The sequence below is a fragment of the Chiloscyllium plagiosum genome, unplaced genomic scaffold (assembly GCF_037043375.1).
Source record: "Chiloscyllium plagiosum isolate Xiang-an unplaced genomic scaffold, Cpla_swu_hap1 HiC_scaffold_47, whole genome shotgun sequence".
NCBI classification, from domain to species: domain Eukaryota; kingdom Metazoa; phylum Chordata; class Chondrichthyes; order Orectolobiformes; family Hemiscylliidae; genus Chiloscyllium; species Chiloscyllium plagiosum.
Window position 1 is genome coordinate 20,111,227 of NW_028270185.1, and position 17,298 is coordinate 20,128,524.

A 17,298-nucleotide genomic window follows, 5' to 3' on the forward strand; every position below is an offset into this window, starting at 1 on the left:
TTATTTTTTTCCAAAATAAATGAAAATAATTCTAATTCTGGGAATTTAGTGAATTTATGTAGGATATTTATAAGGTCATTTAATGCACATGACATCAGCTGTCAATACATAAACTTTGCCCTTTCCCTATTGCTCTCTATTTCCCTCAAAACAGTGACCTTCTCTGGATATTTCTGCATGGGTGATGCCAATTTCTGTTACCTGATTTTACCTATTCTGCTGGAAATCTTACAATAGTCAAGACACCTCCAATGTAAACAAAGAATCAATTGAACAGGTAAACTAGTGGGGAGATAGTACAATATGGTGTTGAAGCAGGATAGGCCATTCTGACCTTGGGGCAAGCTCTGCCATGTCACTGGACTGGTAAGCCATGATCAAGGCTAATGGTGTGTGAACATGGGTTCAAATCCCACCACAGCAGCTGCTGAAATCCAAATTAATTTCTATTATTAAATGTGGATTGAACACAAGAAATAGGAGCAGGAGTGGACCATTCAATCCACACTGCCTGATCTTTGGTTTCAACTCAACCTTGCTGCACATTTCCCATATCCTGATTGGCTAGGTCAGTTGATTTGAATGGCTGGTTTGTGATGCAGAGTGATGGCTACAGCATGGGTTTAATTCCCACACCAGCTGAGGTTACTACAAATGAGTTCCATTTTCAATCTCTCCCCTCACCTAAGGCGAGGTGACTGAGGTTAAAACTACCACCAGTCATGTCCCTCTAATCAGTGAGCATCCTTCTGGGATTATGGTGACTTTACAACTATTACTGAAAGCTAGTCTTTGCAATGGTGACCATGACCATTATCATCAATTATTGTAAAAGCCCCTCGGGTTCACTAATGCCCTCAAGGAAAATCTGCCTTCCTTATCTGGTTGGACCTACACGTGAAGTTAGGCCCACAACAATGTCGACGTTTAAATGCCATCTGAAACATCTAGCTGCTCAAGTCAACAGCAGTTGGGATGGGTAACAAATGCAGACTTTGGCAATGATGCCAATATCCTAAGAACGAAAAACGAAAACCCAGAAAAGTGTGGTAATTGTAACAGGGCAGCTAAATGTGATGAAGACTTTCAGTTGTATGGGAAGTAAGGGCTGACAGATTAAATGGACAAAGTGGCCTGTTTTTATATTTTAACTTGTACATTTGAATGGCCATTTGACGAATGTGCAATCAGACTAATTCTGTCCTGTATCTAGTCTAATACAACACTTTCCTGCAGCCTGTATAATGGTGAGCAGGGGTAATCCCACCTCACTTTGTTTCCCTAATCCTCTCCTAAATCTGTTTTTAATCTACACGTTTGGACATGTTGTATCACACCTCTGTGCAGATGGGACTCTAATCAGAATATCTGGCCCTGAGGTAGGGACAATGTCACTGTGGCACATGACACGGATATAATGAGGTCCATTTTAGCAAATTTCCCCACAGCCAATGCAATTACAAATACTTAATCTAGCAGATAGTAAAGAATGATTCTCACAAATGTTTGGCTTTGTCCCTCACTATCAGGTTCCATCACTAACTGAACAGTGAATTAATATACTAATATGTAGTGAATAGGAGGTAAGAAAATGACTGAATGGAATATGTCTGAAATTGAGTGACAAAAAATACACAATTAATTAAATTACGTGGAACATTAGGAAAAAGGTTAAAGTTGGAAACTAATGGGTACAATGGACAGACAAAGAATTCTACAGAATCTGGATTGAAAAGATATAACAACCATGGTTAATACAAAAAAGGTCTGCAGACTTGAAGAGCCAAATTGGTTGATTCCTGTTATAGGCAGTCATAGAGATATACAGCAAGGAAACAGACCTTTTGGTCCAACTCGTCCATGCCGACCAGCTATCCTGACCTAATCTAATTCCATTTACCAGCATTTGGCCCATATGCCTCTAAGCCCTTTATATTCATACACCCATCCACATGCCTTTTAAATGTTACAATTGTACCAGCCTCCACAACTTCTTCTGGCAGCTCATTCCATATTCCTCAAACCATTGGAGTTCTGGATGTTCAATATACCATTTTCATAAGCTTTCAGCTAGAATGGACTGATGGGAGGGAGTTGATTGCAATATTAACTTAAAAAAATCAGGGTTATTCAAAGCCTGTATTGTACATACCATTACTGCATTGTGAAATTATCAGTTTGCACAGGCATCAGCAGTTGTTCCAAGGGCAGCATGATCAAATGGACAGTATGCAGAGGTGCTGGTGATACTACATTATCTGCTTTGGGCATAATAAAAGATGGTTAACCAGGAGTAGATTTGCATTTATATAGCCCCTTTCACTAATTTGGGACATCCCAAAGCAGTTCACAGCCAATTAAGGAAAATCAAGTTTTCCATGTGTCACACTATCTTGGCAATTTCTCTATAAAATAAAAAATCTTTTCAGTGAATGGGAACACTTGCATAGGATTTGCAGTTTGCATTCAAATGGTTCTGATGGTACTGCTATAGCAATCAAAGAAATGCAAAAGACATACTTTTACAACACCTTTTATGATTTCAATGTCCCAAATTGTTTCACACCCAGTGAAATATTTGAAGTGTGGTCATTGTTGTAATGGATAGAAAAACAGCATTCACCTTGTACGTAGATAACAAGCTTCCACAAAACTGGTAACACACGTTAACAACCAGATATCCCCATTCTAGAAATGTTGGATGGGATTAAAATATGGGCCAGACCACCAGGGAAACCCAATGCTCTTCCTAAAAATAGCTGGGTTTTAATACCCAGCTCTTAGGGCAAATATAAAGAAGGGTCATTGGACTCAAAACATTCACTCTGCTTTCTCTCCCCAGATGTTGCCAGACCTGCTGAGGTATTCCAGCAATTTCTGTTTTAAGGGCAGATATGGCTTTGGTTTCATTCTGAAAATAGCACCTTGCACATTCACACAACAAATCGCGTGCCAAAAGCGGTGTGCCACAAGGATAAGTGCTGGGTCCACTGCTTTTCGTCATTTAGGCAAATGATTTGGATGTGAACAAAGTCTTTGGGGTCTTGAATCCAAGGCAGCAGACTGATGATGGGTGAGCAGGCCTTGAGCTGGATTTTTAAATGCGTCGGTTCTAGTTTGGAAGTCAGTTCCCAGCCATAATCCCAAAACGTTGTCAATTAGGGGGGTTCTAAGCTTTTTGGAGTCTTAGCTGGTGAGGCTGCTAATCTCTTAGTGACCCTGGCTTGTCTATTAATGCTCTAGGAGTGGGAGCAGTCCCTCTCATCAGACCTGATCAGATGGAGGGTCTGACCTTCCTTGGCTTTTAATTGGATGCAGTGTTCAAAATTTCAGTGAACATGCATAAGGCTTCTGTCTAGTTTGGGAGTCCAGAGATTGAACCCATTTTTGGTCCCTGCTCCCTGATTGACAATCCAGCACTGAATTTGGGGAAATAGATCAGTGCTAAGTTATAATGAATCATGGAATTGTCAAAATAATTACAATACTAAAAGAGGCCATTGTATTTGTGCTGATCCTCCGAAACAACAATTCACCTAATGCCACTTCACTATCTTTTCCCCAAAGCCCTGCAGATTTTTCTTTTTCAGAGAATGACCCAATTGGCTTGTATGTGGAATGAACTGCCAGAGGAAGTGGTAGATGAAGGTACAGTTACAACACTTAAATGGACAGGTACATGAATAGAAAAGGTTTAAATGGAATTGGGCCAAACTCAGGGAAATGGGACTAGTTTAATTTGGGAAAGTTGGTCAGCATGGATGAGTTGGACTGAAGGGTCTGTTTTCGTGCTGTATGACTCTAAATACTTCAACTGAACTACATCCCACTCTTAAGCAACAGATTTGAAATCCTAACCACTCACTGTGTGCAAACAATTCACCTCACCTCCCCATTGTTTCTTTCATCAATTACTTTAAATCCAATGTAAGAGCAAATTACTGCAGATGCTGGAATTGGTACTGGAAACAAAAAATGTTGGCAATCACGGCAGGTCAGGTGGATCCATGGAGAGACAGCAAGTCAACGTTGAATCCAGATGACTCTTTGTACCTTAAATGCATGCCCTTTGGTTCTCGAGCCTTCCAACAGTGGGAACAGTTTCTCCCTATTCAATTTGCCCAGACCCCCATGATAAGATCCAAGTCCCTCTACTCCTGCAGATTCCCTACTATAGTAACCTTTTTGTTTTGTCGCTCTGCATTCTTCCTCTTTACTTCACATTTCACGGTATCATTCTTCAACTGCCAACTGCCTGCCTGCTCCACCAACTTGTCCATATCCTTTTTAAGTTCTGTATCATTCTTCCCACAGTTTACAATCCTTCCACGTTTCTTGGCAACCACAAATTTTGAAATGTCACTGTACACTGAGGTTTGATCATTAATTTGAGGAACTGAAACTAAAACTGTTTTGATGGGATCTGGAACCTGGGGGTTATTTACAAATTGCATCTTTATGATTATGAAGTTTATGAATGATGACAGATTCGGATAGACAAATAGGGAATAAGTGGGGGGATTATTTTTATTTATTCAAAATATGTACAGTCCCTAGTTTAGTTTTCGATACAAGTACTGGCCCTGTTATTGCACAATCTTTTCCCCCTCAAGTTCAAACCTCCCTCTCCAATTATCAGTCAGCACCAATGATTCAGTAATTCTCCTGTGAAGAGAAATTCTTTTAAAAAAATAAAGAACCGATTCTGCCTTTCCCTTTCGTTCAAATCCTCCAACCCTGGCAACATCCTTGTAAATCTTTTCTGAACACTTTCAACTTTCACAGCTTTCCTATTCTTCTGATAGGAGGGAGACCAGAATTGCGCACTGTCCTCCAGAAGTGGTCTAACCAATGTCTTGTACTATATTCAATGCTCTGAGCAATAAAGAAAAGCATACCAAATGCCTTCTTCATTATCCTATCTACCTGCGACTCCACTTTCAAGAAGCTATGAACCTGCACTCAAGAGCTCTTTATTCAGCAAAGCTCCCAGGACCTTACCATGTTCTAGTTTGCCTTTCCAATATACAGCATCTCACTGTTATCTAAATTAAACACCATCTGCCACTCGTCGGCCCATTGGCCCATCTGATCAAGATCCCGTTGTACCCTGAGGTAACCTTCTTCGCAGTCCACGACATCTCCAATTTTGGTGTCATCTGCAAACTTACTAATTATACCTCCTATATCCACACCCAAATCTTTTATATAAATGATGAAAAGTAGTGGACCCAGCACTGATCCTTGTGGCACACCACTGGTCACAGGCCTCCAGTCTGAAAGACAACCCTACACCACCACCCTCTGTCTTCTACCTTTGAACCAGTTCTGTATTCAAATGGCTAATTCTCCCTGTATTCCATGGGACCTAACATTGCTAACCAGTCTACCATGTAGAACCTTGTTGAATGCCTTCTGAAGTTCGCAAAGATCACGTCCACCTGGCCTTATAGAGGTTTATAAAACCATGAGGGGCATGGACGAGGTAAATAGACAAGGTCTTTTCCTTGCAGTGGGGAAGTCCAGAACTAGAGCATAGGTTTAGGGTGAGAGGAGAAAGGTATAAAATAAACCTAAGGGGCAACTTTTTCACTCAAAGGGTGGTGCATGCATGCAATGAGCTGCCAGAGGAAGTGGTGGAGGCTGGAACAGTTACAACATTTAAAAGGCATCTGGATGAGTATATGAATAGGAAGGGCTTGTCATCCACAAGCCTGACCACCCTGGCCGACCCATTGTCATCCACAAGCCTGACCACCCTGGCCGACCCATTGTCATCCACAAGCCTGACCACCCTGGCCGACCCATTGTCATCCACAAGCCTGACCACCCTGGCCGACCCATTGTCTCAGCATGCTCCTGCCCCACTGAACTCATCTCTACCTACCTCGACACTGTCCTATCCCCCCTAGTCCAGGAACTCCCCACATACGTTCGAGACACCACCCACGCCCTCCACCTCCTCCAAGACTTCTGTTTCCCCGGCCCCCAACGCCTCATCTTCACCATGGATATCCAATCCCTCTACACCTCCATCCGCCATGACCAGGGCCTCCAAGCCCTCCGTTTTTTCCTCTCCCGATGTCCCCAACAGTACCCTTCCACCGACACTCTCATTTGTTTGGCCGAACTGGTCCTCACTCTTAACAATTTCTCCTTCGAATCCTCCCACTCCTCCAGACCAATGGGGTAGCCATGGGCACACGTATGGGCCCCAGCTATGCCTGTCTCTTTGTTGGTTACGTAGAACAGTCGATCTTCCGTAATTACACCGGCACCACTCCCCACCTCTTCCTCCGCTACATTGATGACTGCATTGGCGCCACCTCATGCTCCCGTGAGGAGGTTGAGCAATTCATCAACTTCACCAACACATTCCACCCTGACCTTAAATTTACCTGGACCATCTCTGACACCTCCCTCCCCTTTCCTGGACCTCTCCATCTCCATTAATGACAATCGACTTGACACTGACATTTTTTACAAACCCACCGACTCCCACAGCTACCTGGATTACACCTCTTCCCACAATGCCATCCCGTATTCCCAATTCCTTCGTATCTGCTCCCAGGAGGACCAGTTCCACCACAGAACACATCAGATGGCTCCTTTTTTAGAGACCGCAATTTCCCTTCCCACGTGGTTAAAGATGCCCTCCAACGCATCTCGTCCACACCTCCGCCCTCAGACCCCACCCCTCCAACCGTAACAAGGACAGAACGCCCCTGGTGCTCACCTTCCACCCTACCAACCTTCGCATAAACCAAATCATCTGCCGACATTTCCGCCACCTCCAAAAAGACCCCACCACCAGAGATATATTTACCCCCCCACCCCTTTCCACCTTCCGCAAATACCGCTCCTTCTGTGACTACCTGGTCAGGTCCATGCCCCCCCCTACAACCCACCCTCCCATCCTGGCTACTTCCCCTGCCACCACAGGAACTGTAAAATCTGCGCCCACACCTCCATCCAAGGCCCTAACAGAGCCTTCCACATCCATCAAAGTTTTACCTGCACATCCACTAATATCATTTATTGTATCCATTGCTCCCGATGTGGTCTCTTCTACATTGGGGAGACTGGGCGCCTCCTAGCAGAGCGCATTAGGGAACATCTCCGGGACACCTGCACCAATCAACGACACCGCCCTGTGACCCAACATTTCAACTCCCCCTCCCACTCTGCCGAGGACATGGAGGTCCTGGGCCTCCTTCACCGCTGCTCCCTCACCACCAGACGCCTGGAGGAAGAACGCCTCATCTTCCGCCTCGGAACACTTCAACCCCAGGGCATCAATGTGGACTTCAACAGTTTCCTCATTTCCCCTTCCCCACCTCACCCTAGTTCCAAACTTCCAGCTCAGCACTGTCCCCATGACTTGTCCTTCCTGCCTATCTTCTTTTCCACCTATCCACTCCACCCTCCTCCCTATCACCTTCATCCCTTCCCCCACTCACCTATTGTACACTATGCTGAAAGTGTATTGCTGGAAAAGCGCAGCAGGTCAGGCAGCATCCAGGGAACAGGAGAATCGATGTTTCGGGCATAAGCCCTTCTTCAGGAATGAGGAAAGTGTGTCCAGCAGGCTAAGATAAAAGGTAGGGAGGAGGGACTTGGGGGAGGGGCGTCGGAAATGCGATAGGTGGAAAGAGGTTAAGGTGAGGGTGATAGATCAGACTGGGGTGGGGGCGGAGAGGTCAGGAAGAAGATTGCAGGTTAGGAAGGCGGTGCTGAGTTCGATGGATTTGACTGAGACAAGGTGGGAGGAGGGGAAATGAGGAAACTGGTGAAATCCGGGTTCATCCCTTGTGGTTGGAGGGTTCCTAGGCGGAAGATGAGGCGCTCTTCCTCCAACCGTCGTGTTGTTGTGGTCTGGCGATGTACACTATGCTACTTTCTCCCCACCCCCACCCTCCTCTAGCTTATCTCTCCACGCTTCAGGCTCTCTGCCTTTATTCCTGATGAGGGCTTTTGCCCGAAAATTCGATTTTACTGCTCCTCAGATGCTGCCTGAACTGCTGTGCTCTTCCAGCACCACTAATCCAAAATCTGGTTTCCAGCATCTGCAGTCATTGTTTTTACCTTAGAGGGATATGTGCCAAGTACTAGCAAATTGGACTAGATTAGGTTAGGATATCTGGTCAGCATGGACGAATTAGACCCTGGGGCTGTTTCCATGCTGTACATCTCTATGACTTTATTACTCTAAATACAAATTTGCCTTTCAGTAGCACCCTTTGAGACTTTGAGATGTCTCGAAGCAATTTACAGCCAGTAAAATATTTTAAGTGTATTTGCTGTTTGGGGTGCAAGGAGAGAAGAGATAAACCAGTTCACTCATCTCATAGTTTAAATGTTCTGGACCTCAGTCCAAGTTTCTCTGTCTCCATATTCCTGTGTGAACTGTTACACTGCACACAAGGAGCCCACATTTGCATTCATGCATGTCGAAATGTGAAACTGTGAATAGTGATGAAAAGAGGCTTCACTGTGTTAACTATCACGGCTACCAGAGTTTTTTCTGCTTTACTATCTGCCATTTCCATGTGTTGGAAGAATTTACAAGTTGATCCTTAACCTGATTAGCCACGTTATGAATGCACCCCCCTCCCCCTACTTTGGCCATCATGCCCTAGAGTGGGATCTAAATGTGGAGTTTGCATTCAGGTCACTACCCATTGTGCTATGAAACCCCCTTATACCCCTTTTAAAATGGCAGTTTTTTTCAGTTTCTTCTTGAATTGACTAACTCCAAGTTTTAGCAGTTAGCATTAGCTTATCCAGGGGAGACCTTGTCATTTTTGATTTAATAATGGGATTTGGGTACTGTTGGTTACGTCAGCATTTATTGCCCATCCCTAATTACCAGAATACAGTTAAGAGTCAACCACATTGCTGTAGAGCTAGAGTCACATGTAGGCCCGATCAGGTAAGGCTAATTTCCTTTCCTGATGGGAATTCAAGAACCAGATGGTTTTTAAGTCAATTGACAGTGGTTGCATGGTTGTCGTTAGACTAGTTTTTAATTACAGATTTTCTTTTATTGAATTCAAATTTCACCATTTGACATGGTGGGATTCGAACGCATATCTTCACGTTCTAGACTGCTAATATTGCCACCACCTCCCCATTACAATGGGCATTGCATCTGCCTGTGAACCATAAGTTCTAGGTTCACAAACACTAGGACTTGACAATTCAGGAAGGTGCATACACAATGCAGCCAAAATGTACTAACCTATAAATCTTTCTGACAGCAGGTGGTCAGAGACCGAAAGATCTCTGGTCATCCATGGTAAAGAAATTGGAAGCTTCTGCCATTGCTGTCCCAGGGTCCAGGCTACAGCATACTTGTAGAAGTCTGTGATGCCACAACAATTTGGACTCCTTAGAAGACTGGACAACCAGTGTGGACAAGTTTGGTGTCAAAAACACAAAAATTCAATCCCTGTTCTGATTGTGTGGAGTTGGAACCTTCCTCCTGGCCCTAAGCCTGTAGATGTTATTGTACTGCAGGTGGGAGAGCTGAAGGAGATGATGAAGTGCTTTAATAGCTTCTCCCCACACAGTACATTCAATGTGAAGGTTCACGCAAAAGGATATTTATTTCCAGCTCCCAATATTTCTGAGTTTACACAGCATCAAGGTCTCTGTTTGAATCCCCAGCCTATGTCAATGTAGTTGATCTCTCAGATAAAGTGGAATAGAAACACTGCAACAACATGGTCTATAGTTAGGAAGGTAAAATTCAAACAGGCTACTGATCACCATGTGCAAATATCACACAGTCATCAACTGGATGCTCAATAACCATGGCCCAGATTTTCCAATAAATAGATAGTCAAAACACTGTTGTAGCAGGCTCAGAATTGCCTGGTAAATGGAACATTCCATTGGGTAATCCCTTATACTGGAATCCTCCAAAATTATTCATTTAAATTGGAGAATTCAGAGAGATCCTCTGCAGAAAATGGTTACCCAGGAAACGTTTAACAGAGTTTTTATTTATCTGACTCCTGGACAATTATTAAACTCACCACCCAACCTATCACACACCAGAATTGCTCCCAGAATTCTTACATCCTCCTACCCACTCTTAGACCGGACACCCACCTTCTCCCCATGACCCAACTCTATCCCACATTTTCCTACTGCTGTATCTGACATGCACTCCCTCTGCAGCACCCTACATCCCTTCCTCTCCACTGCTAAACTAAACATGACACCCAACCTCCCATGCTACCAGACTTGACACCCACTAGACCCAATATGACTCTCCCTCCAATATTTCCACCTCACTTGCCATCAGACAATACCCTCCAATATCCCAGGACACAGAACACCTCTGTATCGGTGTGCTGAGCCCTCACCCTTGCAATACATGACACCTCCCTTCTTCATCCAACATACCTTAAATATTCGGTCACTCTTCTAGTCACATTCCCATTTTGAGCCCTTGCACTCTACCTATCTGACACCCTAACCTTAAACATAACATACCTTTTCACAGGTACTGTCAAAATAGCTGGCTGTGTTGCTGGGCATTTAAAAGAATATAAAAACTAATGCCACAGAAAAGAGGATACAATTTGCCTACCGTTGACCATCCTGCATTAGAAGGAAATACACAGTTGGATTTAAGATACATGGTGTACGTCCATGATCAGAATCTCCTCCTTTAAATACAGAGCTCTTGCTTAATGTAAAGAAGTAGGAGAGCAACGATCTGACGGATTGCCATTCCTTGTAAAATCTAGCCCGATACCTCCTCCATCACTGATAAGCCAAATAACAGTCCTGACAAAGATTACATACTGGAGTCAGTGGTTCTCATGGAAACTGCCTAATGAGAAATAACAAACTTGCTTCTTTCTCAACTTGTTTTACCTCAGTCCTTCCTCCACCCCTCTCCATCTTGTTCCCTTTCCAACCTGTTCATAGTTCAGGAACAACACAGATGTAAGAGTAGAACTAAAGGTTGCAGCACAGTCATGAAGCAAGGGAAGAAGCATCAGAGAAGGACAAGGTTTTCAATCATTTCAAAAGCTGCAGAGAGAAGGAAATGAAAGGATAGCATACCACAGTCATTCCTGATGAAGGGCTCCTGCCCAAAACGTCCATTTTCCTGCTCCTCAGATGGTGCCTGACCTGCTGTGCTTTTCCAGCACCACTCTAATCTTGCCATGGTCATAAGGCATTCTATTCAAGTGACTTTGATTCTAACCATTTTAGGGTTCTGGCAAGAAGACAGAGCCAACTAAAGATGCAAACACAGTATTGAGGAACAAAGGCACAGATCGAGGACACAACAATAGTTAAAGATTAGAAGGTTTGGAGTTAGAATAGTATCAAAAACACAGTGACAACCAGTACCACGTGGACTACACCTGGTGTGGGAGGCGATAAAAAGGAATTCGCATTTAATTATGACCACATTTAAGTGGAGGCCAGTCAAGACAAGGACTGATGACAATTGACAAAATATTGTGAGCTGGATCCAGTTTTGCAAGCTCCAGTGATACAAGGTCAGATTAACTTTTATCAAGTTTACAGGTCCAAAAACAGTGACACAGGGGAAGGAGAGGGTAGCTAACATGTCGTGGCAAAGAGACACTTGCAGCCCAGTAGATCCCAGTTTTGATCCCTTTGTTAAGTGTTCTCAAATTGGAGGCTGCCAGAGCAACAAACAGCTTTCCTGTGAGTTTAAGGGCTTGTGAGAAGGATCAAACCCTACTGTCCTGATCCGAAATGTCAACTTTCCCTCTCCTCCAATGCTCTCTGACTTGCTGTGCCTTTCCAGCCTCACATTGTATAAACCCTTCGTTGCCAAATGGCTTACAGCAAACATAACCTGGACCGCATACCTGAAATAGAGAGAGAGAGAACGAGACAGTGAGAAAGAGAGAGAAAAGAGTTAACGTTGAGTCCAGTAACCTTTCAGTAACCTTTTGCCACTGGACTCAAAAAAATTATCTATTTATCTCCATGCAGATAAAGCCAGGCCTGCTGAGTTGCTCCAGCACTTTCTGTTTTCATTTCAGATTTGCAGTACCTGCAGTTCCTTGTTTTATTTTAAGATAGTATTGAATAAGGCTGCAAAAACCAGTTGAAAGCCTAACAATTGTGTTTTAGAAACCAGCAACCGCCACATGAAAGTTGACAAAAAGGGAAAAAAAAATGAGCAAACTAGCCAGGAATATAAGAAAAGATTGTAAGATTCTTAAAAGTACATAAAAAAGAAAGTAGCTAAAGTAAATGTTGGTTTCAGGGTAGCAGAAACAAATATGGGGCCACAGTCTCAGGATAAGGAGCCAATTGTTTTGGACTTAAATGTAGTGACATTTCTTCATTAAAAGTGTTGTGAATCTTTGGAATTCTCTACCACACAGGATTGTGAATGTTCTATTGTTGATCATATTGAAAGCTGGGACGGACAGATTTGGCTTTTCAAGGAAACAAGGGATACAAGAACGGACGATGGGGTTCAGACCCAAACCAGAGATGATCATATTGAATGGCAGAGGTGGCTCAACAGATCATATAGTCTACTTACATGCCTTTGTTATTTTAACAGAGTTAGAGACAAAAAAATACTGCAGATACTGGAAACCAAAGTAGACAAACAGGAGGCTCAAAGAACACTGCAAGACAGACAGCATTAAGAGGTGAAGAAGTCAACGTTTTGGGTATAACTCTTCTTCAGGACTGGGGGGTGGGTGTAGGGGGAGTTGCAGATAAAGGGGTGGGGGGTGCAGGGTGGTGAGGTAGGGATAAGTGAACACAGGTAGAGGGTACAGCCTGGTTGGTCGATGGGAGGAATGAATCCAGTTGGTAGCTGGAAGGAAGGGTCGATCAGAGGAATGGAAGGGAGGGGAAGGGACTGGGAAGGGAGTCATGGGACGGGATAGGAGGTTATTTGGGATGGGATAGTGGCACAGTGGTTAGCACTGCAGCCTCACTGCACCAGAGATCCGGGTTTGATGCCTGCCTCAGCCAACTGTCTGTGTGAAGCTTACACATTCTCCCCGTGTCTGCGTGGGTTTCCTCTGGCTGCTCTGGTTTCCTCCTACAATCCAAAGATATGCAGGTTAGGTGAATTGACCATGCTAAATTGTCCCATAGTGTTAGATGCATTAGTCAGGGAAAAATGTGGAGAAATAAGGGAATCGGTCTGGGTGGGTTACTCTTCGGAGAGTCAGTGTAGACTTGTTGGGCTGAAGGGACTGTTTCCACACTAGTGATTCTGAGTTCTAAGTTATTTGAAATTGGAGAACTCAATGTTGAGTCCTCTGGGCTGGAGGCTGCCCAGGGGGAGGATGAGGTGTTGTTCCTCCAATTTGCAATCTGATACGGTATGGCACTGGACAAGGCCAAGGATGGTCATGTCGGAAAGAGAGTGGGAAGGGGAATTAAAATGGGCGATGACTGGGAGGTCCACTTCATCGGGTTTATGCCCGAAATGTCGACTCTCCTGCTCCTCGGATGCTGCCTGACCGTCTGTGCTTTTCCAGCTCTTCGACTCTGATCTCCAGCATTTGCAGTCCTCACTTTTTCCTGTAGGTTTAGTCGTCCTGATGTAGAGAAGACCACATCGGGAGCACTGGATGCAGTAAACTAGATTGTAAGCGTGGCAGGTGGACCTCCGTTTCACCTGGAAGGGCTGTTTGGGGTCCTGGATGTAGGTGAGGGGAGTGGTGTACCGGCAGGTTATGCATCTTTTGCGGTCGCAGGGGAAGGTATGTGGAGGTTTGGTGGGGTTGGTGAGGAGGGTGGCACAAACCAAGGACTGGCAAAGGGAACAGTCCTTGCGGAAGTCAGAGAGGGGTGGGGAGGGGAAGATATTCTTGGTGGTGGGGTTTAATTGGAGTTGGCGGAAGTGTTTAAGGATGATACATTGGATGTGGAGACTGGTGGGGGGGTAGGTGAGGACATGGGGTGGTAGGTGAGGACAAGGGGACCCTGTCTTTATTGTGTTTAGAGGGGGGGAGGGTTTAGAGCAATGGAGCGGAGAATGGAGGAAGCAGAGCGGAGCGCTGTCTGGATGACAGAGGGAGAAAAAGCACATTTTTCAAAATAGGTGGAAATCTGGGGTGCTTGGGTGTGGAATGTCTCTTTGTCCGAGCAGATGCAGCAGAGGCAGAGGAATTGGGAGAACGGGATGGAATTCTTGCAGGATACTTGGGTGGGAGGGGTGTAGTCCAGATAATTGTAAGAGTCTGTGGGTTTATAGTAAACGTCCGTCTGGAGATTGTCACTGCAGATGGAAATGGAGAAGTCAGGGGAGGGAGGTGTCAGGGATGGACCAAGTGAATTTGAGGGCAGGTGGAAGTTGTGGGCGAAGTTAATGAACTGCTCCAGTTCAGCCTGGGTGTAGGATGCTCTCCTTCCTCACCCATCCATCGCCACTATACACCGTACCCCTCCAATTCTCCCTCTGCCTCACCACCTCATACCCCCGCACCCCTTCCCACACCCCCACCCCACTCCCCAGCCCAGCCCCCTCCCAATCTTCTTTCTCTCCCACACCCACTTCTCCCCACCACATCCAGCCATCACCAACCAGATCGTACACTCTACTTGTGTTCACCTATTCCTATCTCACCACCCACGCTCCCCCGATCTGCAGCTCCCCTTGCACTTTGGATTCTAGCATCTGCAGCTTTATTGTCTCTTTGTTATTGTAACAGCTGGTAAAACATAGCACAGTGCAAATGCCTGCAGGGAGAAGGGAACAGGAAAGAAACAGGAAAACAATCATTGTTAGGAGTTAGCATCATGTACCAACCTTTAATGAAACACAGGGAAAGTGAAGACTGCAGATGCAGGAGATCAGTCAAAGAGTGCGGTGCTGGAAAAGCACAGCCAGTCAGGCAGCATCCGAGGAGCAGGAGAATCGATGTTTTGAGCATAAGCCCTTCATCAGGAGATGAAGGGCTCAGGTTTGAAACGTCGATTCTCCTGCTCCTCAGATGCTGCCTGACCGGCTGTGGTTTTCCAGCATTGCACTCTTCGACTAATGAAACAGAACAAGATAGCTAGCATAATATTAGATCACACTGATCACAGTAAACTGATCTCCCATACAGTGTATCTTAATAACCACTCCTAACACTCCATGAGCAATAAATTATTTGAACTTGCAGTGTAGTGACAGTACTACATAGGCAGGTCTTTGTGCACATGAAGTTCTCACAAATGGCAACCTGCCCAGCTGATTTCCAGTGGTGTTGGTTTAACAAAGAACAAACCTGTTCGTCTAGGGCTATGGTATTCTTAACACTCCCATAAATGTGTGTATGGGCCTTGGTTTAATATCTCATCCAGAGAACAGTGCCTGAGGCAATTCAGAATACTCATAATGCTGCATTCCATATTAGTCTAAATTGTGCTTGGACTGCCCTGTGAGGCTCAAACTCTCAACTTTCTGATAAATTTGAGAATGTTTACTTTTGAAAGGCATTAAGATAAGAATGCCAGATAGGAACACAATCAATATTTACAGGAATTGAAACTCTTTTTCTTATTTGAACAGAATTGACAGTCGAGCCTGAATGGCTCACAAAACAGCATCACAAAATGGTGACAGCATTCCCCCATCCCTATGCTCGGCCAGTTATTCTGCAAATCTTTCCTCTTCAGGTCCTTAAACACAATTGATTCTGCTTCCCCCACCCTCTCAGGCAGTGCAAACTGGGTACCAAGAGCAATTGCATAAAATGTTTTTTTTCTCTTGTCACCATTGGAGGCCATTTATTCTTTTTCTAATCTGGTTTTCTTGCTCTTGACCCTTTCACCAATGAGAACACATTTCCCTATCTACTCTGTGCAGGACGCTCATGACTTTGAATATCTGTCAAATCTTCTCAATCTCCTCTTTTCCAAGTGAAGCTCTAAGGTATAATTAGTAAGTTTGCAGATGACACCAAAATTGGAGATGTAGTAGACAGTGAAGAAGGTTACCTCAGATTACAATGGGATCTTGATCAGATGGGCCAATGGGCTGAGAAGTGGCAGATGGAGTTTAATTTAGATAAACGTGAGGTGCTACATTTTGGGAAAGCAAATCTTAGCAGGACGTATATACTTAATGGTAAGATTCTAGGGAGTTCTGCTGAACAAAGAGACCTTGGAGTGCAGGTTCATAGCTCCTTTGAAAGTAGGGTCACAGGTAGATAGGTTAGTGAAGAAGGCGTTTGGTTTGCTTTCCTTTATTGGTCAGAGTATTGAGTACAGGAGTTGGGAGGTCATGTTGTGGCTGTACAGGCTATTGGTTAGGCTACTTTTGGAATATTGCATGCAATTCTGGTCTCCTTCCTATCGCAAAGATGTTGTGAAACTTGAAAGGGTTCAGAAAAGATTTATGAGGATGTTGCCAGGGTTGGAGGATCTGAGCTCCAGGGAGAGGCTGAACAGGCTGGAGTTGTTTTCCCTGCAGCATCGGAGGTTGAGGGGTGATATTATAGAGGTTTATAAAATCGTGAGGGCTTGGATAGGGTAAATAGACAAGTTTCTTCCCTGGGGTGGAGGATTACAGAACTAGAGGGCATAGGTTTAGAGTGAGAGGGGAAAGATATAAAAGGGACCTAAGGGGCAAATATTTTACACAGAGGGTGGTGCGTGTATGGAATGCGCTGTCAGAGGAAGTGGTGGAGGCTGGTACAATTGCAACATTTAAAAGGCATCTGGATGGGTAAATGAACAGGAAGGATTTGGAGAGATATGGGCGAGGTGCTGGCAGGTGGAACTAGATTGGGTTGGGATATCCACTCGGCACAGACGAGTTGGACTGAAGGGTCTGTTTCCATGCTGTACATCTCTATGACTCGAAGAGGCATTTAGCCTGAAAGGGTCAACTCAGAAGCTTTACAATAGCTCCAGCCACTGATATATAAATGGCTGTCTTGGGGAAGGACCAGTCAGATCTATATTAGTTCTAAGCCAGTCTAACAGAAGTGTAGCATAGACACAATTACCGTCCCTTAGGAGATGACAATGTCTCTTAGCCAGTATTATTGTAGTGAATCATCCCCAATTTAAGCAACCTCTTGTCTTACCGTTAAACAACAAACTCAAGTGTAACTCACGTACGTGACTTTTCGGTTGAAGATGTACTTGTTGCGAGTCCTTCGCTATTCACTTCTAGTAAGCCCTATAAATATACAACACAACTCATGTACCCAAAGAAGACCTTTGCAGAACTAGGAGTCAGCAGACAGTGTCCCTTACAACAGAGAGCAGCAGTCTCAGCTTCTTCTTTCTATCCATGGAAGTGAAGGTCCTCATCCTCAAAACCAC

The 17,298-nt window shown here is 44.5% G+C and overlaps 1 protein-coding gene across 1 annotated transcript in view; it reads right to left on the reverse strand.

Moving 5' to 3' along the window:
• Positions 1 to 9,264: 9,264 nt before the first annotated feature.
• LOC148136000 (uncharacterized) overlaps positions 9,265 to 17,298 on the reverse strand; it is a 74,504-nt gene continuing 66,470 nt past the window's right edge. Inside the window, exon 4 of the mRNA XM_087983961.1 lies at positions 9,265 to 11,867. Within this exon, the coding sequence (XP_087840087.1) occupies positions 11,727 to 11,867 (141 nt within the window). The 3' untranslated portion in view covers positions 9,265 to 11,726. The remainder of the gene's footprint in view (positions 11,868 to 17,298) is intronic.